The sequence below is a fragment of the Leptinotarsa decemlineata genome, unplaced genomic scaffold (genome assembly GCF_025532065.1).
Source record: "Leptinotarsa decemlineata unplaced genomic scaffold, Ldec_3_MD MMD2_tig00026369_RagTag_RagTag, whole genome shotgun sequence".
In the NCBI taxonomy this organism is placed as follows: Eukaryota; Metazoa; Arthropoda; class Insecta; order Coleoptera; family Chrysomelidae; genus Leptinotarsa; species Leptinotarsa decemlineata.
The window spans coordinates 6,961,787-6,986,771 of NW_027412709.1; the positions used below are offsets into that span (position 1 = coordinate 6,961,787).

At 34.2% G+C, this 24,985-nt stretch overlaps 1 protein-coding gene and 1 long non-coding RNA gene across 2 annotated transcripts; both read left to right on the forward strand.

The window, feature by feature from the left end:
• The first annotated feature begins 1,278 nt into the window (after positions 1–1,278).
• Positions 1,279–13,619, forward strand: LOC141486711 (uncharacterized). The gene is made up of 2 exons (XM_074185195.1): positions 1,279–1,600; positions 13,392–13,619. The coding sequence occupies exons 1-2, from the start codon at positions 1,324–1,326 to the stop codon at positions 13,550–13,552; spliced, it is 438 nt and encodes a 145-aa protein (XP_074041296.1). The 5' UTR covers positions 1,279–1,323; the 3' UTR covers positions 13,553–13,619.
• Positions 13,620–16,865: 3,246 nt separating this feature from the next.
• Positions 16,866–21,288, forward strand: LOC141486712 (uncharacterized). The gene is made up of 2 exons (XR_012468000.1): positions 16,866–19,051; positions 21,171–21,288. It is a non-coding gene; the product is annotated as an uncharacterized lncRNA (long non-coding RNA).
• Positions 21,289–24,985: the final 3,697 nt, after the last annotated feature.

The window sequence follows — 24,985 nt, forward strand, 5'->3', positions numbered from 1 at the left end:
TAAATTTTATTTAATTCTAATGAAAAATAATGCAATGAAACACTTGCTTGAAGAATAAATTTCATGACGACTGACAAAATTGTATTTCAAAATCAGGTGATAGCGAGTAGCATACGAATGTTTTTTTTGTTATCAAGAAGAACATCAAAATATTAAATAAATGGAAAATTTTATAATGATGGTGGAATTTATATTAAAACATTCATTATTGATATTGATAATTTAAAATATTGCAATAACTAATTGTGTTGTTTCTGCAACCAAGTATTGCCTAACCTTCCACTTCACTATACCGTATTGATGATAGCTAACGTATGTATTTGTGGAGTTGCTTCCAGACTGAGTCTGTAGGTGGCGCAGTGGTACATCCCACTGAGTCAACTGCAGGCAAAACTTATATTCCAGTTGGAATGAATTTTTCATATTTTTGATGTATATCACATTCACTCACGAAACTATCATATTATGTATCATATACTGGATACGGACGTCACAGAGGTATCTTAAGATGGCTTGGTGACTCTGGAGTGCTTTTGGAGTATGCTTTGCTATCACCGGTCCTGTAATCTGTCTTCTCCTCAAATATTCAGCATGTTCACTTTTCCTCACATCTAGGGTGTATATTATAAATATTTTTTTGGGTTTTCAACCGTTTTTTCGGGGTTTGTTTGTATTAGAGAAGATCCAATTTTTTTGTAGTTCTGAACGGTGTTCAGAACTACAAAATATCATATTTATTTGAAAAATCTGTTTTTTAGTTAACCAGCTATCGCATCCCTATGAACGACAACCCTCAGAAGTCGAAACTTGTGCAAGCTAAGGATTAACGGGGTCTTACCTTTTGAAGTGTGACTGTTCAGTTATCTTTGTTCAAACTTCAAATTTTTCAGATTGTGGAAGGCTAGACACCCAAAAAACTATATTTCGAAGAATTTTGGGAAACATTGAAGGTTTTGAAAAAATCCACTAAGCCATTGCCATGTTTATTCATCTAAAATGATGAAGTGTTATGTACATACAAAATGTTCAAACTAGGTACGACACCTCTTAATAAAATATGAATTTCAGAAATATAGCATTAGGTATCATTCCAAATTTGTTCATTTTTGTAAATTTATAACTACAATTTCTTCGCGAAATGAAGATAACATAATATCGAGTGGCTACTTATAAGTATGTCAATTTCTTATTTGACCTTAAAGTTTATCTGAAATGATACTATTTGAGATATCTTCATAACTACTCCATAGTGACAGCAAATATAAATGTATTGATTCAAAAATAATCATTTAGTTCATCCATTGATTTTTTGAATCTCACAACATGAGGATATTGGTTTCACTTTCACTCATTTTGGTTTGTACAATATTCCATTATGTACAATCAGGAATAATTTTTGACAAAGTTGGGGATACTTTCAATAGAATTAAATGTGAAGCTATATCTATAAGAAACAAAGTTTTCCATGGTATCCATTCTAACCAGCCTTGTTATGAGAAGGAAAATGGTAACGCAAATAGGGAAAGTTCTAATTCACTAAAACCAATTAATGCAGCTGAAAGTAGCGGAGGTCACGGAGAACTAACAAGTACTAGTACTGGTAAGTGAAATATTTTTTCGAAATAATATTTCAATTCGACTCGTGTAACTATAAGTAGGTAGGTACTGAACTGAACAGTTATATTTGTATTTAATTTAAGGATGAAAGCTTATAGAAATGAGTGGCAACTTATTCCAAAAATTGAGAATCTGATGTCGATTGCTGTCATGAAATATCGTAATTACTTTATTATTGTCCTCATAATATTTTTCAAAAATATCAAATCAATGTGTGTCTGAGAATGGTTTAGAGAAGTTATACAAACGTATTATTTCTGAATAAATTCGAAACGGTCACCTCTCCTCCCGCAGTAGGATTTAATAAGGACCCGCTAGAGAATAACAACCCTACGACCAATATCACGATGAATATTGTGCTTTATCTGATATGAATATTCGTGAAAGTTTCCTGAAGGATAACATTTTTACAGAAGGACCCCACTAAATTCAACCGAGCGATCATCTGCACACCGGTTTCGTTATATTACTCCTCGGCAATGAAGACACTCTCGTCAATGGCTCATATAGTTTCATCATAGAGTAGTTATACCCCAAAACCGGTCTGTATGTCACAATTCGACCGATTTCAGCCAGGTACTGCTACTGGACGTATGCAAAAGCCCTGCAACAATTTTCTCTTTGGAAAAAATGTCACAAATGTCTCTCGTATGATAGATATATCGACAGATATATATATATATATATATATATATATATATATATATATATATATATATATATATTTTCAGTTAACAATCACACATATTATAGCAGTAATGAGTTTACAATATACAGTGTGTCCCAGCTAAAACTTGTCACCCCCCTCATCCCCAGCACCCCTACTTCAGAATTTTCAATGGGACTGACTAACTCATGTTAAATCATTTTGAAAATAATTCAATCCCGAATATATCGGTGTACTGGAATTGAGGATCGATCAAGTGTTGTAGTTTTAATGAAAACTGAGTTTTATCAAGATATTTTAATTTTTCATCAACTAAAATGTGATCATCATATGAAAGATTCAAAATTTGAATCATTCAGTTCCATACAGAAGCAATTTCCGAAATGCCTTCGCATATTTCTCAACATTTCTGGGATCACTGCACGACACTCCACAACAATTCTCCTACGTAAATTTTCAAGAGAATTTTGCGGTGTAATATAAACTTTGTATTCCAAATGACCCCATTAAAAGAAGTCTAATGGTGATAAATCAGGAGATAGCCGGCCATTCTATTGGTCCTCGCCTTCCAATCCATCCCCCTGTGAAATTGTCATCTGAAAATTGACGTACAGGTGCAACAAAATGTGGAGGAGCTCTATCTTGTTGAAAGGTGAGCTGACCTTCAAGTAAACCATCATCGTCTTCAAGTAACTAAGTGATTCTGGGATTCACAGTTGTATCAATAAGTTCAAGATACGTTTCTCTGTTGAGGTTACCTTCGATAAAATATGGACCTACAATATGGTCTCCCAGAATACCAGCCCAAACATTCTATTTCTGAGGAGTTTGTGAATGAGTACTAATGGGGATTAACGTCGCTCCAGTATCTGCAGTTGTGTATGTCCATATGAACATTCAAATGAAAGAAAGATTTGTTGGAAAAGAACATATTGAATTGATAATTATTTTCACCAATCAATAATTGACTTATTATTTTACAAAACTCTGTACGTCTGTCAGGACCTTCCTCATTTAATTCTTGTACATGGAATTTTGCTTCTCTCAGAAACCGATGTACCTACGTTGCTTCTATACACTCCAAAAGAGTCTCAAGTTGTCTTGAAGATTGATCAGTGTAGGTCGTATAACTGCAACAACTACCCCTTCATTTCTCATAGGCTTCTCTCGTTGTTGTTTTTTATTCAGCACTGATCACGGCTCCAAGAACTCATTCATCAATTAAATCTCGTATTGATATGACGTGGTTTTTTCTGGATGAATTTCATTTAAAATTCGAGCCGTAGCTTAGCACATCGTCATTTTCAAAATACGCAGCTACAATAGATCTTTTTTCTTGTATAGTATAAACCATTTGCGGAAGTTTTCAAATTGTTGAGTGAAGTGTATCGAATACATCAATATACCAAGGCTTAAACAAAGCTATGCGTATATAAAAATACATGACGACAATTTTCTTTTCATGAAAACGTCTGTCTCACCTTCTAAACTATTATTTCTGAAAGCCTATAATTTTTCAAAACAGTGACATACCCACAGTGAAACTTTCTTACGATGATAACATTTTATATATCTTGATAAAACTTAGCTTTCATTTAAATTTCAACAAAACTTGATCGATCCTCAATTTCAGTACACCGATGTATTTGGGGTTGAATTTTCCTCAAAATAATGAATAACGACTATAAGTAGTTCCATTATCAATTCAGAAGTATTTGATAATAGTGTTTGTTCCCTGGCAATTTTCAATTTTTTCACGAGTTCACAGATTAGGGGGGTTACAAGTTTCCGCTGGGGAACATGTCAAAATTCGTATAAAGTGTATTATTAAATACAAGATGTTTCAAATACGATTTTCAAGTATTCATCGATATTATAAAAAAATGGTTGTATATCAATATTTGGGAAATACTTCAGATTTTTTATTGAACATCTCCTTGCGATGCGATGGTAGATGACTATATATTTTTATACCGTTATATATTTCGCCTTTTTCGTTCTTTCATAATTATAATTTGCTAGCCTAATTACTTTATTCTTCGTCATATGCATATGTTCCTCAAATGAATGTGTCAAAATAGTTTTTTCGGGTGTCAACAAACATGTTTTAATTACATATACATTTGTTAAAGTGTATATTTTCAATGAATTGATGAATGTAGCCGTCTACGTGGTAGGGGATCATCATGAAAAATGAGAAACAGAATTTCCTATGTTTTGTTACTACTTGTATTTGTGAATAACGTTACTGCAGTTTCGTCTTATGAAGACATTTTCAAGCTATTGTATCAGTTTGTAGTATACGTAAAAAATCGAAAAAGGTGAGTGCAGTCAACCTGCTTGAGAATGATTCCATGAAAATCAAGAGATAAATAGATAAGTACTAATCTGATCATTCTCATATTGATTTCAATTTAAGAACCACCGAGAGACAGCTGTTTAAGCCTATTGCGGGCATCGTCAGTACCGGGCAGGCGGTCCTTGATTGGAGACCAAATGTGTTCGAGTCATCTTCATTTACATCAGGTTGGAAACTTTTTCCTTACCCTTTTAACTGAAGTTCGTCAGGAGGACGAATGGTTCATAACTGAGGGTGATTTTGATGGAGACATAAAGGTCAATGACTTCTATGCTGCCCTGGCCTACGCGATTTGATGCTTTCCTGACTAATGGTTTATCATGAGTTTCCGCTGATTCGAGAACTCTCTGATTCTTCGACTGAATGGACCAGCATCCTGAGAAGTTTGTTTTGCAACCTTTCCAAAGTGAGAAGATTTGACGGAGCTGTTCATCTCCAGGCGCCTGAAGCATACATAATGACAGGCTTGAACATCTTGTTGTATAGTAAAATCTCATTTCTAAGGTTGAGCTTTGAATTTTTATTAACCAGAGGATAGAGTTTAGCTATCCTCATCTGAACTGTGCTCTTGATGTAATCAATGTGATTTGCCCAGGTGAGTCGGCGATCTACCCAAAGACCTAGGTATTTGACTCGCGTTTGCCAATCGATCGTTTGTCATCGGCGTGAAGAAAAACCTCCACGTGGTCGAACCTCGGAAGGTCGTTCACGTAAAGGCTGTACAGTAGTGTAGACAGTAGGTACAGCTCCCTGAGGCACTCCAGCTTGGATTTTCCTGACAGGAGACAGGGTTCCTTCAACTTGGACCTGAAATATGTTGCCTTTAAAAAAGGACCTAATCCACCGAACCAGACCCAAAACAGATCGAAATCGAGCATTTTGTGTAGCAGGCTTCGTACCAGTCTCGATCAAAGGCTTTCGAAATATCCAGGAGGAAGAGATGGACTGCCTTCCTCTTGTTTAGCTCTAAGATGGAATTTTCGACCTGTCTCAGGGCCTGCAGCTCGATGGAGTGTGCTCTCCTGAAGCCGAATTGTTCGTCAGGCAGAACATTTCGCTCTTCAACTTCTTCTGTTAGCCTTTGCAGCACAACACGTTCAACCAACTTAGCCGTTGAGCAAAGCAGACTAATCGGACGATGTTCTGGGGAAATAGCGGATTCTGGCCCTGTTTCGGAATCATGACAACTACGGCATGCTTTCATCTTTGAGGGAAGTATTTGAGGGTGATTAAGCTGTTGATAATGTTCAGCAAATATCTGATGAAGTTCTCTGGGAGCTGCTTCAACAACCTATTGTTGGTTGAATCAATTCCCGGAGCCTTCTTGGGTTTGGAGGCCCTAATGTTACCCCCTTTGTTCTTCCTCTGAAGCTGGACGGATCACGTCGTCATCATTTTCCCTGAGGATGCTCCGAACTCGGTGTTCCAGTCGGATATAACGGTTAATATCATCATCCGGATCAACGTTAAGTTGAAACTCACTGTCCATTGTGTCTGAATAACTAAAAAAAGTACTTGATTAAAATAACTGCGAAAATGCAAGCAAGGCATAAGTGGAACCACCTATTGGTGTGACACCCAAGTCAACTTGTCAAGTTTTTATGTCAGTGTTGGTGGTTTGACCAATCAACCGACAACTGCGGTAGTAAAAATTTGGGAAGCTGTCCTGGAATGCCATCGAAAAACGAATCCACATGATTCTAGGCATGATTTTGAATTCTTTCGATATTTTTGTCATTCAGACATCTGTTAACTCTGTCATAAATGTAGTTATTTCTGCTACTTACTGCACCTAGCTGCTTTGCCGATGGATTGTAATTGTATGTAAAAAGTGATATCAAAAATGAGTGCAAAGAAAATTAAAGTCAGTCTATCTCCAGCTATTTTTTCAATTCGACAAACCTTAACATGGCGCAGTGAATAATTTAAAGTAGTATTTAATAGTAATATATAATAATAATAATAACAGTTTTGATATGAGTGACTCCAGAGGGATGGCTCCCATCGGTTTTTCGGAAAATATTTGCAAAAACTGGAAATTATGGAGACAAAAATTTGAAAATTATTTAGTTGCCTCGTAAATGGAAAAAATTATGAAAAAATTCAAATAGCCCAACTTCTCCATTATATAGGTGAGGAAGGCTTTGTGTTTACAATACTTTCGCTTTTGAGAACGTCACCGTTAAAAACAAAATGGAAATGTTCGAGAAACATTTTTTACCAAAAAAAAATTTTTCCTACGAACGACATTTTTTTTTACGCGCAAGCAAATGTCTAACGAAACGATGGAAGAATTTGTGACGGATCTCAAGACTAAAGGACGTTGCGAGTTCAGCGACTTGAAGGAAAGCCTGATTGAAGCCATTTTCACCTGTGGACTCGAGGAAAATTACTGCAAGACGATGACATGAATTTAGAAAAAGCCGTGAAATTCTGTATATCAGTCGAGAATTCGAAACAATAGTCTAATATCATTACAAAGGATTTCTGTTCATCAGATTTTATGGAAGTCCAGGCATTAAAAAAGTGTAGGAGTTTTAATTCTAGCATCAAAGGATAACGTAAGAGCGGACACATTAATAGACAAAATGGACCATATTGTAGAAAGAGAGCTTGATGTCGGTGTGGAAGTTTTCATGGAAGATACGGCATACAATAAAAAGTGTAATGAGTGCGGCTACATTTCGCAAAAATGTGCTTACAAAAAAATGTGAATATGGTGGAAGGAGACAATGATGGAAGAAGTAAAAATGAAAATTGTCTATTCATAGGGTCTGTAGATTGTAAAATGTACAAACTTCATGAATCATGGTTTGCATTCCTGTCAATGAATAATGTAATAATCAAATTCAAACTAGACAGTGGAGTTCAAGTCAATCTGATATCAGTACATAAATTAAATACTATCAATTTCAACCCTGAATTGATAATGATGAACGAAATTCATTTGAAATCATATACAAATAATAATCAACCAATTCTTGGAAAATGTGTTTTGAATTGTAAATACAAAAACAAGTCTTATAGATTGCAATTTTTTGTAGTTGAAATGGGTTATCAATGCATTCTTGGTTTAGAAACATGTGTGGAAATGAATTTGTTAAAACGCATTGACGTTGTAAATAGTCAGGATCAGATATCTGCACAAAACCCATACACAGATTCTTTAACAAATTATAAAGATAGATTCACTGGTTTGGGTTGTCTCAAAAAAAAAATATCACATTACCTTGAATGAAAATGCAATACCAGTTGTTCATCCTCCGAGAAAAATTTGAATTCCGATTTTTAAAAAATTTCAGGACACTTTAGTTAATTTATAAAAATGAAAGATCATTAGAAAAATTGATGGTCCTACAGATTGGGTTAATTCAGTGGTTATTGTTAGAAAAGACAATGGTTCATTACGTATTTACTTAGATCCAGCTGATATAAGCCGTTCAATAAAGCGTGAATATTTTCAGTACATTAGATGCCAATGATGGGTTTTGGCAAATTCAAATGGATAAAGCAAGTACAAAATTTTGTACGTTCAGTTACACCGTTTGGAAGATTTTGTTTTTTAAGGCTTCCTTATGGAATCCGATCAGCTCCAGAAGTGTTCCATAAACGTTTTGAAAATATTTTTCACCTTGAGGGTGTCGATATATATGTAGATGATATAATTGTTTGGGGGAGAAATCAAGATAAACATGATGAAACATGAAATAGCTCGAAAAAATAATGTTACTTTCAATAGAGGAAAATGTAGATTTGGACTCAGTGAAATAAGTTTCTTAGGTCATAAACTAATAAAAGATGAATATTTTTTAGGCAAAAATAAAATTGCAGCTGTAAGAGACATGCCTTCAACAAAAAAACAAAAAAATAAAAATGATGTGCAGAGATTTTTTGAGTATGATCACATATGTCGGTAGATTTATTCCGAATGTATCTAATAAAAATCATCCACTTCATTATTATTGGTTTTTTTTGAAACGAATGACGAAGTGGATAAAGTATTTTCAATCTCATATAACTTCTCTTTATACATTGTGTAATAACATGTTCGGTGGACTTCAAATTTACATCAATTTCGACACTGAAAATTTCGGCAATGTTCCTTAAGCATATAACCGTATCAGCAATCATAATATTGATGAATTTTTCCACTAGGCTGCGATTAGCACCGCAGATGGGCAGATTAGTTTCGTAAGAATAAATTTCAAGACAAAACACCTCTAATGTTGAGAATAGATGAGCTAGACCGTCATTTATTCTCAGATGAGCTTACCTAAACTACGTTATTTCAGTTAATTGATAGATAAAATTGTATCTATATAATAGGCATTAGAATCTTCATGTTTCAGAACTGAAATTGGATAGACAGTATGTATGCAGAATTATAATGGCCTCAGTATTGATCCCTGTTCAAATAACTCATTAGTTGATTACTTTTGTATGTTTCTACAAATTTCAAATGATGATTGGGATAGCTTTTCCTTGAACAGATAGCAGGTTCAAAAAAGCAGATGACGTGTAAAATAGCCAATAAAATAGGTTAACTGATGGTATCAAATGCTATGAAATAATCAACGAGTAAACATTATAAAATCGTTGGGCGTAGCGTAACATTAGTAAATATGTAAAAACTACGCCCAAAAAAGTTATCATTTGTTTATCTGATCAATACCGTAGATTGCTGAGGATGGTGGTATGAAGACTGCTACCTAGGACCTTCCGAATCACTTTTTAGTTTCTAGTTATCTTTTTTTTTTTAAATAAAACCGTTTAACATCTTTTTTCACTTATTTTTATTTACAAATTTTCAGTTTTTAATTTTCTTACTCAATTTTTCTCATTCTGTTTAGTTCATTCAGTGTCTCACTAGTACAAGGTAATATGTAAGCCGCCATTTTGTAACTGCGACCATCTGGAATTTGCATCTTTTTCAAAGTGTACTATACTATTCTACTAGTCAAACTTTGTCATTTCATACCCATATTGAGGTAGTTGTGAAAGAATATAAAATCTGCCTATTAGTAGCTGCGGCCATCTTGAACTTGCATCTTTTTCAAAGGGTACTACCATTCTACTAGTCAAACCCTGTCATGTGATACCCATACTGAGGTAGTTGTGAGAAAAAATGTAATACGACCATCTTGAATTTGCATTTTTCTCAAAGTGTACTACTGTTCCACCAGTCAACCCTGTCATTTGATACCTATATTGAGGTAATTGTGAAACAATAAGCTAGATGAACCCTACGAGATAGATCAAAAAAGTTACTACAGTATTGTACACTTTGAAAATGTCATCGATGGTATATAATTATCTATCTTTTAAGGATAACCTACAATAACTATTTTTTATTCTTCAGAAATAATGGCTTATTAACGAAGTGATTGCAAGCAATACAGCATTTATCCTTATCCAATTGAGAACCTCAAATACATTGTGCATTTAATATACGTAGATCAATATTACAGCTTGTAACTTGAATGAATATTTTCGAAGACATTACAGATAGAGAATTCAGAGAAATAGCGGTTACGCCAGTATAGGCCGAGAGGGGGGCTATACTGCCGTGCCGTGCCGACCGGCTCGAAGTAAACTGAAGAATATCACGAATTACCCCTTTACCATAACCTTTAAACTCTCAACAGAAAATATTGTAATATTTTCTTCCTATGGAAGAAGCCAAGTTGGCCCTATTGATGGGTGCACTGTGTCTAATTCAAAGGGATATCTATTAATACCGCCTTCAAGAAAACAATGTTGTTTCAATTTCCTTCAACTAAATACTTATTTGTTGGAGAATATCTTGGATACGACTAGACATATTTTCACAGTTGTCGTAGGTAGTTGATTAGTTATTTTGTTTGTTATGAATGATATTTTTCAAAAATGAACTTTGTATTTTCATTTATCCAATTCATTAAGAATAAATGGTCTGAATGCAGTACCACACTCGACCAATTAAACCCAGCTTCTTAACAACCCGATTAGTTTGTATGGTGAGTGGTCTTTCAGGTCAGTTGATAAGAGTACGGCTCTGTCAAACTCTGAAGATTCAATTGACCCGCGGAAAGACCTGCTAGACATCGTAGTTCATCCTTACTGTAGTTCAACAACTGTTTGGTTTCAAGTTTCGAAGTGTGAATAAACGCCTTGGAGTGAGCCAACCATGGAAGATTCTGCCAGAAGACCATAAATCTTCTTGCCATCCAGGCGTTCGAAGTTGGTTTGACAAAGCCTTAAGCGATGTCAGTGACAGGTTCTGATCCGACGGAGCTGCTTGGTAGGAGCTAAGAGCTTCCAACGCCGCTTGACTGTCCGAGAATATTTTTTTGACTTGTGTATGCTATCTGTATGCTAATATAAATAGTGACTATGGCACTATATATATATATATATATATATATATATATATATATATATATATATATATATATATATATATATAATGACGTAGGGAATGAATCGGGTATAGCAGCACCAGAAAGATTGTAAAACTGTTTTTTCTGTTCAAGCTTTCGAGGCGTTTATTGTCTCTTCATTGGGAACTCTACAATAATTATTGAATAAACAAACGGGTATGGACAATGTGTTCATACTTACGAAAGTGAGGTTAAAATGAAGTTAACACAAAAGTAACAAAGAGGATCCTCATATATGTATGTCAAGATTGAAATTGGTTAAAAACATATAATATTCAGTCAGAATTTTGCAATAATGTGAGATGATTGCACGAATAATATGAAACAATGAATTTGAAAATTCAACTCAACAGGTAGTCAGACATGATTGACACAAAACATTAAGTTTGACAGAATTTCTTGTTCTGACCAATGCATTGCTGCCAATATATATATATATATATATATATATATATATATATATATATATATATATATATATATATATCCTGTCACTGACAGGATGTCAGTGACAGGTTCTGATCCGACGGAGCTGCTTGGTAGGAGCTAAGAGCTTCCAACGCCGCTTGACTGTCCGAGAATATTTTTTTGACTTGTGTATGCTATCTGTATGCTAATATAAATAGTGACTATGGCACTATATATATATATATATATATATATATATATATATATATATATATTTATATATATATATATATGTATATATATATATATATATATATATATATATATATATATATATATATATATATATATATTTATATATATATATATATATATATATATATGTATATATATATATATATATATATATATATATATATATATATATATATATATATATATATATATATATATATATATATATATATTTACTTCCCCTTTTTCTCTCGGGAATGTATAGATGGGGTCAAAATATCACCAGTACTTCATAGAACTTTTTTTCCTAAAAGTCTTCGTAACCAAGTTACGGGCCCTCGAAGTTACAAAATGAAAAATGTTTTTCTTTGATAACTTTTCAAGTGAATATTCAAAATCATCCAAATTTTGGTAATAGACTAAACAAATGAATTCCGTCGATGAACTTTCATGCAGGAGTCAGTTGTTTTGCTACAAAGTCAGGAACGGACTACCCCCGATGGTCCACACCTCAAAACTTTGAAATGACAGATATTTTTCAATATTTTTCAACAAAATAAGGTTACTTGGACAATTTCATGAATAAAAGTACTCGTGTGGAAAGTTGATCGGAGCAACGAGTCTTGATAAAAATGTAGTTCTACTCGACGACATCAAACCCGCTCGTCCACCATTATTTGAAATGAATAATTATCAAAGCAGAAATAATAATGATAACGTTAATTCAACAACATTTATCCTGAGATGTCTACCATTATTCGAAAATATTAGTTTTTAAGGAAAATGGAAATGATAGGTAAAATGTTCATAACGAATTTTTATAATGCAAACACGTTTAACTAACGAAACTCAAGAGCCTCAAGAGCAAACAGAAATAAAAAATCCGCTACAGAAACTGCTCGATATGACCACCTTCTCTCTCTATACATTTTCTTAGTCTGCGAAGACACCCTCTCTGTACTTGAAATAGGATTCCAGGGTCGTTTCGTATATATATATATATATATATATATATATATATATATATATATATATACAGGGACACCCTGTATATATATATATATATATATATATATATATATATATATATATATATATATATATATATATATATATATATATACATGTTGTTACATTGTATGTGGTGTTTCTGTCTGCGACTTCGTTTATATGAATTTCACGACTGACTTAAAGTCGTATCAGTTGAGCTGTGACTGAAAAAAATAATTTTGGTTTTGCGTTCAAGTGATTAGGTATTTGAAATGATAGAATCTCCATATTTATGATTGTAAATATTTTCTGGGGTTTTAGCCCTTCCATAATCTGAAAAAGTGTAATAAAAGAAAACTGAAAACTTTGACCCGAAAAGTTACAGCGTGATATCAATCTTTGAAGAATTGAATTGATAATATATAAAATTAATAGTAGTTCGTTTCATTTACCCCCATTTAAAGTTCATTTCACGCAGTAACTTTCAACACTCAAGCAGATTTCCTTTTGATTCATATTAATATTGAATTTCTCCGCCTGTATTTCAAGTGAATATACTTCTATAGATGGCATCATATATGTCTTTTATTTCTTTATAGGCCAAATTTCAAAATCCAGATAGAAGTCGCAGGCAGAAGCTAGTTCAGATATACTTTGTTGAACTTCCAATAACAGTCAATAATTTGATTTTCAACAGGAATCCTACCTCAGAACTGTACGGTTAATGATATTAACAATCAAACTGGAGTCGCTAATAACTGTACTCAAGGCGGAAGAAGATTTCTGACTGCAGTGAAAGGAAACTGTGCAGCAGGCCAAGTAGCAGATATCAATGGAGTATGCAGGGATGAATATTGAAACATTAAAAAACTGTTACTTTTCCATATTCACCCAGATTGGGAAATAAATTATTTTTTGGCTGCAACATTACAAATAGTTCAACCCTCCTAAAATAATTTTATTTTTGAAAATGTCTGAATGTCGGAGCTATGCTCATGTGGAAATTATACTGATTGAGAGTTAAAATATATAATCATATGGGGATATGCATGGACATTTCGTAAACGGTAAGATACGAAAACTCTGTAAACACTGACAAATTGATCCTAGTTATTTTGTTTCAGGAGATATTCGAAATAAAAAAGAAACCATCCTGATTTTCTGTTTTTTGCTTCATGTTTTCCATTTACTTCCATTCAGTAAATAATATAAACATTAACATCTCACAAAAGTAAGTCAGTAATTTCACGAGTGCGGTGGTATGGACCTCAAATCGATGTATTCCTCCCGATTCAAAGGTCATGTAAAGTTGTTAAAAGTACTATATTCCAGTAATCAGAAATAACTATTTCGACATGTTGCTAGTTTAAAGATACTGTAGAAATGAAATTTGAAATCCATGTTGGCGGATATTATTTATTATGTTGACTTGTCCAATAACATTGAAATATTTTGAAGAACTTCAAACTAGGTAAGATAGTTGCGTTAACAAAAAAGATGATAATTATTTTTTAATGCTCTCAAGGTGCTATCGAGTGCCTTTTTCGATAGGTCACTGCGTTTGGTAATAATTGAATGACGTGGTGTGAGAATGTTGTGAGACGAAAAGGTTCAAGTTTTTCTTGAACACCTGCAAGTTGCATCTGATGGAAATAGAGTAATACGATACCAATAGATTCAATATGTTACTTCATCAATTCAAATGATGTACTGTCAACTTCTTTTGGAGAAAAAGTTATGGTGCTTGCTTCTATTCATAAAATTATCAGATGCAATGACCATATTTTTCAGAAATACCAAGAATTGAGTGGAATTTTGAACTTGAGGAAGACCCAAGGCAGACGACACCCTGTGCAAAGCTCTATCACTACATTCTATGAATCAAAAGTTAGGCACAATGTTATTTGATTTTCAATCTATTCGGGAACAGAGAAGGTATAGCCAAATGCAGTAGTTTTTTCTCACATATCTTTCGAAGTAAAAGAGACAGAGTCGGTTTTTTGAAATTACTGAAAATAAGCAATGAGCAAATAAGCAATGAGCAATGAGCAAGAACACAAATTATGTCAACCATTGCTGATAATTTTAGATAGCTAGTACCTTCTTCCTCGCAGCCTGAAAATATCTATTACAGTAGCAGACAAAACTTTTGATAATTTCATTCAACCACGCCTATCAGCTCAGACTTTATTCTTTCTGAAAAATCATTAACTATGTTAGCGTATAGGTTCAGTAGGTATGTCAACAGAAACGGCTTCATGTCACACTTATGAGGACAATGAAGTATTTTCACTTGCTTAACCTGATATTGAGAGCGTATTTGATAATATGTTCCCGAAATCGATTATACAGGGTGTTTCAAATTCGATCCTCACCATTGGGATTTCGGAAACAATGAGAGATACGAAGATGGTTGAATTACGCATTCACCTGACTAACAATATGCCGTTGAGAAAGTTCTGAAATTCCGAGTATATCCGGAGATATCCGAAAGAAAATTGCACTTTCACTCCGTCACTTTTTTCCTGCTACACAACATTATCAGCTTTATTTTTTCTAAAGACGCTACATTGGATTCTTTCTGTTTTGAATAGAACCAGATTTTACCTTGTCAACGATGTATCATAAGTTTTCATTCTCTTTCGAAAAATTGGGAGATATGGAAAAACATGTATTCTTATCATAATAGGCTTTGTCTTTGATATTTCTAAATTTGACTTTCAATTTGTTACACTCAATGACATTTTGTTATTGTACAAGTCATTAAATTTTTGGCGAAAAATGACTTTCACGTATGAAGAAAAAAGAGATATGATACATATTTATTACAAATACGATACGACATCGGAAATATATTCAAACTTGTATCCCGAGAGACAACAACCACATCGAACTATGTTCTAGTTATTGGATCAAAATCTCACCAAGTTTAGTTCGTTTGAAAAGCCAGTGAAAAAATGCGGAGACAGAATCAACAATCAGAATTTGATAAATGAGGTATGCATGAGGTAATTTAGACATTGTGCCCTTTTCAACAAAAATTAATAGTTTGCAGATAAATATGAACCCGGGAAATGTTCACGTCAAATTTCCTCCGAAATAATATTTGTCATACAAGTGCTTGGAGACATCTCAAAAAAAAGCAATTCGAAAACAATACAAAAAACACATATTTCAAAAATTGCATCCAGGTGATCCCGAACGGCGGGATTTTATAGTTGGCTAATAAGAAGACCTGATTTTCCTATTTCCCTGGAAAATGTAATTTGAACAGATAAAAGCACTTTTACGAATTGTTGGATATTCAACCGAAATAACGAACACATTTGGAGCAAAGCAACCCCAGTTCCGAGAAATTCGACCTCAAGTGTGATTTAGTATAAATATGTGGGCGGGAAATTACAAAGATAGAATTTTGACGGAATCCTGAATGAAGAAGGCTATCACCAGTTTTCAATGTCGATTTTCGAAGACTATTTGGATGATCTAATTATCTGACTGAAAGGTTTGGTGATACACGGATAGGAAATGATAGGCTGGTGAGGTGGCTAGCAAGGTCTCCAAATTAAAGTATTATGGATACATTCTTATAGGGTACCTACATTGAAGAATAGAGTTTATGGTCAGAAGAAATATCAAAATATCGAGGACCTTCAACACAGCATTTTTAGAGAATCTGGAAGATTGAGGAGGAGGGAAATTAATCGTGCAGTGAATAATATTCGAAGAAGAGCACAGTTGTGTTATCATGAACAAGGCCAGCATTTTGAGCATTTGCTGTGATTTACTTTTGTTTGTCTTTACATTCAAGTTAATTATTGTTATTTGTTCAAAGTGGTATTTTCATTAAAAAGGACACAATATCTAATTTATCTCATACACACCTTATTTATCAAATTTTGATTATTGATTCTGTCTCCGTATTTTTTATTGGCTTTTTAAATGAACCAAACTCGGTGATATTTTGATTCAATAACTTGAACATAGTTTGATGTGGTTGTAGCCTTTCGGGATACAAGTTCAAATACATTTTCGATGTTCCTGTTTCTATCGTATTTTTAATAAATTTGTAACATTTTTTTTTATTCATTCGTGAAAGCTATATTTCGCCAAAAATTCAATGACTTGTACAATAATAAAAGTCATTGAGTGTAGCAAATTGAAAGTCAAATTTAGAAACATCAAAGTCAAAGCCTATTATGATATAAATTGATTTTTTTCAATACCTCCAATTTTTCGAGAAAGAATGATAATTTATGATATATCATTGTAAAGGTAAAATCTGGTTCTATTCAAAACAGAAAGAATCCAATGTAGCGCCCGTGAGAAAAAATAAAGTTGATGATAGTGACCGGAAGACGAAACGTCGGATAGGAAATCTAAAAACACCATTATAAAGCAGGAAAAAAGTGGCAATGTGGAAGTGCAATTAATTTTCGAATTCTTCGAAAAATAAAGCCAGATAAAAATAAAAACCATTTTCCGAAATTTCTGTTTTTTCCGGATATACTCGGATATATTCCAAATTTCAGAACTTTCTCAACAGCATATTGTTAGTCAGGTAAATGCGCAACTTTTCATCAATTTCACCATCTTCGTATCTCTCATAGTTTCCAAAATTCCAATGGTGAGGATCGAATTTGAAACACCCTGTATAGTCGTCTAGGAGAAAAGGCATCGGCAAAAAAAGCTGCAGGAGGACTGACTTTACACGTATGATCAGGAAAATATTAGTATTCATGAAGTATACTAGTAGTGACACGGGTTTCATATGACTGATCTCAGAGAGAAGTTTTGTCCCCCCTGTTATGAATCACTCAGTCATCCCAGTCCGGGGTGAATACAATATAATGAAAGGTTGCATGCAGCAAACCCTGGATATAATAATCAGATGAACCGGGATAAATGGGCTTAATATGAGTCCAACGAAATCGAGCAGAGTAGCATTTACCTAGAGATCCTAGGACCTCTGGCACTTCAAATGAAGGGATACAGCTGTGGAGGGAAATCATATACCTGGGAGTTATACTAGATGTCAGGCAGACCTGGAACCAACATCCAAAAAAAATTAAAAGAACGGCGTAGGTAGCACTGATGACACTGATGCTGGTAATTGAACTCAGGATAACATATGCATGTTTGGTTGTGGTGTTCAAGCAGGCTACAAAGTCGCATGTTTGGGGAAAATGGAAGCAATGGAAACCATTCCAATAGCTGCAGCAGTGGGAACATTGTCCTTTCTACTATGCATCTTATTATATTTGGAGATGAAAGAGAGGGCCAGTCTAGTTTGGAAAAATCTCCAACTTGCATGAGACTGGGTAGAACATACATTTCGGAATATGTGGAAAAAGAAACATCTAACATGTTCTCAAATCACATGATATCGAAATGCGCTTCGATACAACATGGTCGGCAGAAACATGTGGTCGGGTCGAAAACAGGGACGAGAGCTGAAATAAACTGTGCGTGGGTAAATTATCCCACTTACCCCCTTGGTCAGTAAACACTAGTTCTGCAGGCTTTGAGTGTTCACGATTCTGCAATGTACAAGACACATTATTTGAGGCCTCAATAAAATGTTCAGATCAATATTTGCTTTCAGCACTTGAGGCACTGAAGAACCAAAGAGTTATTCCAAGACTGGTCTGGGAATGAAAAATAAACTAGGAAATCTGAAGAACAATATAGTGACCATATACTGGGTGTCAAGATATTCAGGTAATATGTCAGACACAGATCCTCAACTCCAGAATATAGCCGGTGAACCAGCTGTGGGGGTCTCAAATCTTTGGTACAGAATAAAATTGGAAAATGAGTCTCTTAGAAACACAAGAAGAACTGAAAAAACGCACTCGAAAAATAAACGGAAAACCTCTAAAAAAAAGACCATCCGAGAAGAAAACTGAATAGCTGATATATAAAAGCAGGGATAGGCTCAGAACTATTACAGGGCTACTTACTACACATGATAGTATAGAGTGAGTAGCCTCACTCATTCTCACTTTCATTCACTCTCAGTGAGTTCTTTGAGAGAAAACCTTAACAAAATGGTGCCGTGAAACAGAGATCTGCGCTGCAGGCAATGCCATAAAGGAAAGATATAGCTTGTTATATTTTATGACAATAAGCAAACGATTTATGAATAACGTATCACGATATGGACAAAACTCAATCTCACTGCATCAATGTCTAGAATACGGATACAATTCAACCATTAAACGAATAAGACACACAAACATCACAAACTTCTAGGCGTTACTAGGGAGTGGATGTTACCCTGATAATTTCGAATGAAAAGAAGCACAGATGGACTATAACTTCAGAGGCCTTTCATTTCATTTTATTTTCCTGATGGTAGGTTACTCGATGTATTACTGAAAATTAGTTTTCAAAATATCATGTTCAAAAATTACAAAAGTGATTCGAACTTGCCTGCAAATATTGGCGAATGATTTCCAGTAGAATGTGGTGTTGATAAGAATCTACTGTACATTTTATTCAATTTTAAATCATCAAACTGTAATTCCAGATTATTTTCAAAGAAGGTTTCCTGAAAAGTAGGTAACCCAAATAGCATCTTTTACCTCGCTAAGATATTCACTTCTTTTTTTTGAGACGAGATATTTATAAATGTAACATTTCTGTTTCATCACTTATTGAAAGTTCTAGGTCTTCTCGAATGTCTTTTGTTATTTATTTTCCAATATACATTGATAACTATGATAACTACTCACACTCACAAGCAGAAATGTTTTAATTTATGAATAATGCTCGCGAATCGAATTATTCGAGATACAACAGAAAAGAAAAATATAGATGGAAATGAAATGTAAAACCTCCTCCAAAACAGAGAAAAAAATGAAGAATACCATAATTTTAAGTTCAAAACTTTGTTTTATGTTTGTTGATTATACGTAACATTTGTTTATTATTAATGTCTCTTTTATTTTCTGGCAATATATTGTATATTTTATGTGTATATGGATAGGAAAACATACTTTGATGGAATTTTAGTACTTCATTCGTTTCTTCAATTTGTATTCAATGTGAATCTCCACTTTTCTCAGAAACCGCTTCCTAATACACTTGATATTTGTTTCTGCAGTGCTCATGTATCTTTCTAAAACTGACAAATTTTCCCAAAAGTCACTTGCCGATTTTGACACCTTTCTTCTTTGGAATAATTCGACTATTCCATATTGAGAAAACTGTATTCCATAATTTTTTTCTGAAAAGGAGACATGTGATAAATCAAGTTCTCATAATCGAATGGAATTTTTCTGCAATTGAATTGCAAATAATCATGTACTATTGAGTACTGTGAAGGTTAGAGTGTAGCACTATTTGGCTGGAGCTCATATTGATTATTTCAGATTCTAGCAGTCAGTCTTGCTTTATCAACAATAATTTTGTAGACACCCCAATTAACACCCAAGATAACAAACTCTGCTGAACACAGGAAATCTGCTTTGCTGTTTCATCATCTTTCAAACAGAAAAACTCCATAGTGTTCTGACAGTCCAAGTATCTTTATATGATGTTCAGTAAAATATTTTGAAAGGAGTAGAAATACACTGAAATGGTCCATTTCTGGTAGATACTGCTCTTGCAGCCCAGGTATTTATTGTGTACTTCCTCAGCAGCTTTTTCACCTTCCAAGCCAGTGTAGCCAGGAATCGACACCAAAAACATTTCATTCAGCCATTCTTTTGAAACTAGTCTTTCTTGATAGTTCACTTCCAACTTGGATGTTGTTCGGTGAGAGCCAAGTGCTCATAAAGCCTTTTGGCTGTCGAATAATATGTGTATTGATTTGTGAGTAATTTCGGTTTCTATCAATCCTCCCATTCACAAATAGACGGCAAAGATTTCGGTTCGGAATACGGTATCAAAAGTCTCTAGCTAGAGTGATATCTCTATCTTGAGTCTGCGACTGTGTACAACTGCCCTAAAACTTGAAAGTTGTAAACTTACATATATTTACTACCTGTACATTTTTCTCTGTACTCGTAATATGCATTGTATGAGGCAGGCTGGAGCTGACAGTTGAAGACATTCAGTCGTAGGTCATTCCCAGAATTTTGTGACTTCCATGTGCCTGCTTTGTTACATTACCAACACAAACAATCCTCAATGTTGTCTCTAGCCTGTTTCTCTCCAGAAAGTTTTGTAGAGAATGAAGGTCCAGAAGGATTTTCATAGCCAGATATTATGTTGTCACTGATACCACGTGTATTCTACCATGAGCTCCAAAAAAGACATTTTCAATTACCTCTAGCTTCTGGGAAAATTTTCATCTGTGAACACAAGAACATAATTCAATTGAGGACTTCTGCCTTGACAGGTACATTCACTTCTCTTGGTTGAATTTGACAAACATTCGTTAGTCGTACCCTCGTACCCTCGAATTTTTGTCAGTGCTTATTCGTATCGTATTATTGCTTGTGGAATAGTACATTTTTTTCGTTTGCAGATTTGATGAGAAAATGGCGCCAAAATTGAATCATAAGGATGCAAGACGCTAGTTGATGATGGAGTATATGCCATTTACTAGACATCTGAAAAAATAAAATAATGTTTCCTCTTCAAAAGTTTCATTTCTAAACACTGATTGAAAAAGTTATCGTTTGTGTCACCCTTTCTCAAGCTCATACATTGTGGGGTAAAGCTGAACGAATTGATTTTCATTATATTCTCTTACGTTCTTCAGATACTTCTCTCAGCTCTTCTTCTTCCAACCGTGATGGAAGAAGGCCAAAATAAGTCGACAACAGTTGTAGGCAATAAAAGTGTTTTATAAATTTGTCATAGAAACGTTTATGACATGAAATCAAAAAACCATTATAAAATAGTCAGGAAATTATCACAGAAACGTTTTTACAACTAACTTATAAAACTTATTTTCCTATAAAAGTGAATTGTTATATAGCAGTGTTATAACACTTTTCTGCGAGATTTTCATGATAGTTATAAAACTATTTCAAGCTTATTTTATAACTGTTTCCTGTAGCTTTGATGAAATTATTTTATTAAAATACTTTCAGACACAATTTTATTTCCATTACCATATTGTCACTTCAATGATAATTTCCCAACTATTTTATAGCATGGTATATTTACTACAATTCAAAAACACGAATATAACTGTTATAAAATCAAATTTATTTTGCTAATATACAGGGTGTCCCTGGACTTCCTCTTTTCCTCTCGGGAATGTATAGATGGGGTCAAAATATCACCAGTACTTCATATAACTTTTTTTCCTAAAATCCTTCGTTACCAAGTAACGGGCCCTCGAAGTTACAAAATGAAAAATGTTTTTTTTTGATAACTTTTCAAGTGAATATTCACAATCATCCATATTTTGGTAATTGACTAAACAAATGAATTCCGTCGATGAGCTTTCATGCAGGAGTCAGTTGTTTTGCCACAAAGTCAGGAACGGACTACCCCCGATGGTCCACACCCCAAAACTTTGAAATGACAGATATTTTTCAATATTTTTCAACAAATTAAGGTTACTTGGACAATTTTATGAATAAAAGTACTCGTGTGGAAAGTCGATCGGAGCAACGAGTCTTGATAAAAATGTAGTTTCACTCGACGACATCAAACCCGCTCGTCCACCATTATTTGAAATGAATAATTATCAAAGCAGAAATAATAATGATAACGTTAATTCAACAACATCTATCCTGAGATGCCATTATTCGAAAATATTAGTTTTTAAGGAAAATGGAAATGATAGGTAAAATGTTCATAACGAATTTTTATAATGCAAACACGTTTAACTAACGAAACTCAAGAGCCTCAAGAGCAAACAGAAATGAAAAATCCGCTACAGAAACTGCTCGATATGACCACCTTCTCTCTCTATACATTTTCTTAGTCTGCGAAGACACCCTCTCTGTACTTGAAATAGCATTCCAGGGTCGTTTCGTATGGCTTCATCATGTAATGTTATTCTATTCAACAATGCATCTCTTGTGTGAATAGGTGTAGCGTAAACAATGCTTTTTAGATGCCCCCACAGAAAGAAATCCAATGGATTTAAATCCGGAGACCGCGATGGCCATGAATATGGCCCACCTCTACCAATCCATCTATTGTGGAAAATATGGTTCAGATGGTCACGCACAATCAAACTAAAATGAGGAGGAGCGCCATCATGCATAAACCACATATCTCTTCGGGTTTGCAATGGAACATGTTCCAAAAGTCCATTCAAATCGTTCTGAATGAACTCCAAATAACGTTCTCCATTCAATCGGTCCTGTAGAACGAATGGTCCTATAAGATGGTTTCCAATGATACCAGCCCAAACATTCACGTTGAATTTCCGTTGGTGTTTGGTTTGCAATATCCCATGGGGATTTTCTTCGGCCCATATATGGAGATTATGAGAGTTGATAACTCCATCTCTACTGAAACCTGCTTCATCAGTGAATAAAACTCGATTAATAAAAGTCATATCCTCTCTTTGCCTATCCATGAACCAGTTGGCATATTCCAGTCGTGATGGAAAATCTTGAGGTGTCATGGCATGTACCTTCTGGATGTGAAATGGGTGGAGCAGTTGTTCCCTAATTATTCTATGAATAGTGGACTTGGATGTATGGAACTGTTCTGATAGATTTCTGATGCTCATTGAAGGATCATCAGCGACGGCTTCCAAAATATTTTCCTCCAATACAACGGTACGTACAGTCCTAGGAGCGCCCTCACCACCTCTTTTGGCAAAACTGTACCTACAATGATATCGAAATAAAACAACGTGCTCAAATTAATTATCAATTATTACATACCTGTCTCCATCAAGCTGCGATCGACACGCTCGAATGTTTCTCTTGACGGTACCGTTCGATTGGGAAAATGCTCGGAATACAGACGACGAGCTTCTGCAGCATTACAAAATGCTCGTCCATAAAATACAAGCATATCTGCATATTCATTGAATGTACACTGTTCGGCCATATCAAAAAAATTCAAAATATCCTATAGAATATTGACAATACAATGATAGTCATATGACAACGCACCACTCAACAAAACAAAATCGCATTCCAGTTTCTCATTTTTTATCAAAACTTTCTAAAAGGTTTTTTTGTCAACATCTGTGAAAGAAATGGAACATAATTATTCCCTGGATATTTTTCACCTGATCATGTGCAGCCGTTTTTGTAGTTCATTCGTTTGCTTTTTATTAGTATAGTAAATATTTTTTCCGATGTGCGTTTTTTCAGCTAAATTTAGATTCGTGTTAAAGAATTTCTCCCATAAAATTATAATTATCAGTGAAACTCCTCAACAGTTTAGCTGTGAAGAAGAATTTGAAACATTCGAATGTTGAGTTTCATGAGATTCAGATAACTGATCAACACGAAACGTGATTATTCCACACGTATTATGTACATACAAAATATGGAATGAATTCGATATTTCATAGTAGAGTAGCTTGTTAGTTTGAAAACACCACGAATCTACAGAACTTGATATTTCTTTTGAAAAAATATCTGCTATCACAATTGTGACTTAAAGTTCCACATAGGTACTGTACTTTTTGTTTACGACTTCATTTTAGCATACTTTGTATTATTCCTGTTATAAATGTTGTTGAATTAACGTTATCATTATTATTTCTGCTTTGATAATTATTCATTTCAAATAATGGTGGACGAGCGGGTTTGATGTCGTCGAGTAGAACTACATTTTTATCAAGACTCGTTGCTCCGATCGACTTTCCACACGAGTACGTTTATTCATAAAATTGTCCAAGTAACCTTATTTTGTTGAAAAATATTGAAAAATATCTGTCATTTCAAAGTTTTGGGGTGTGGACCATCGGGGGTAGTCCGTTCCTGACTTTGTAGCAAAACAACTGACTCCTGCATGAAAGCTCATCGACGGAATCCATTTGTTTAGTCAATTACCAAAATTTGGATGATTTTGAATATTCACTTGGAAAGTTATCAAAGAAAAACAGTTTTCATTTTGTAACTTTGAGGGCCCGTAACTTGGTTAGGAAGACTTTTAGGAAAAAAAAGTTATATGAAGTACCCGTGATATTTTGAACCCATCTATACATTCCCGAGAGGAAAAGAGGAAGTCCAGGGACACCCTGTATATTTGTAGCCACCAAGAATAAAATGCAGCATTTAAGAACAACCAGCTGACATCAATTCCTAATCACAGCTTTGGAAAATTCTTCAAAATTTTAGTTGTATTTAGTAAGAATATTGTGATTTGAGCGTATGCGTTCGCGTTCAAATTCAATTGTATAGGTTCGCT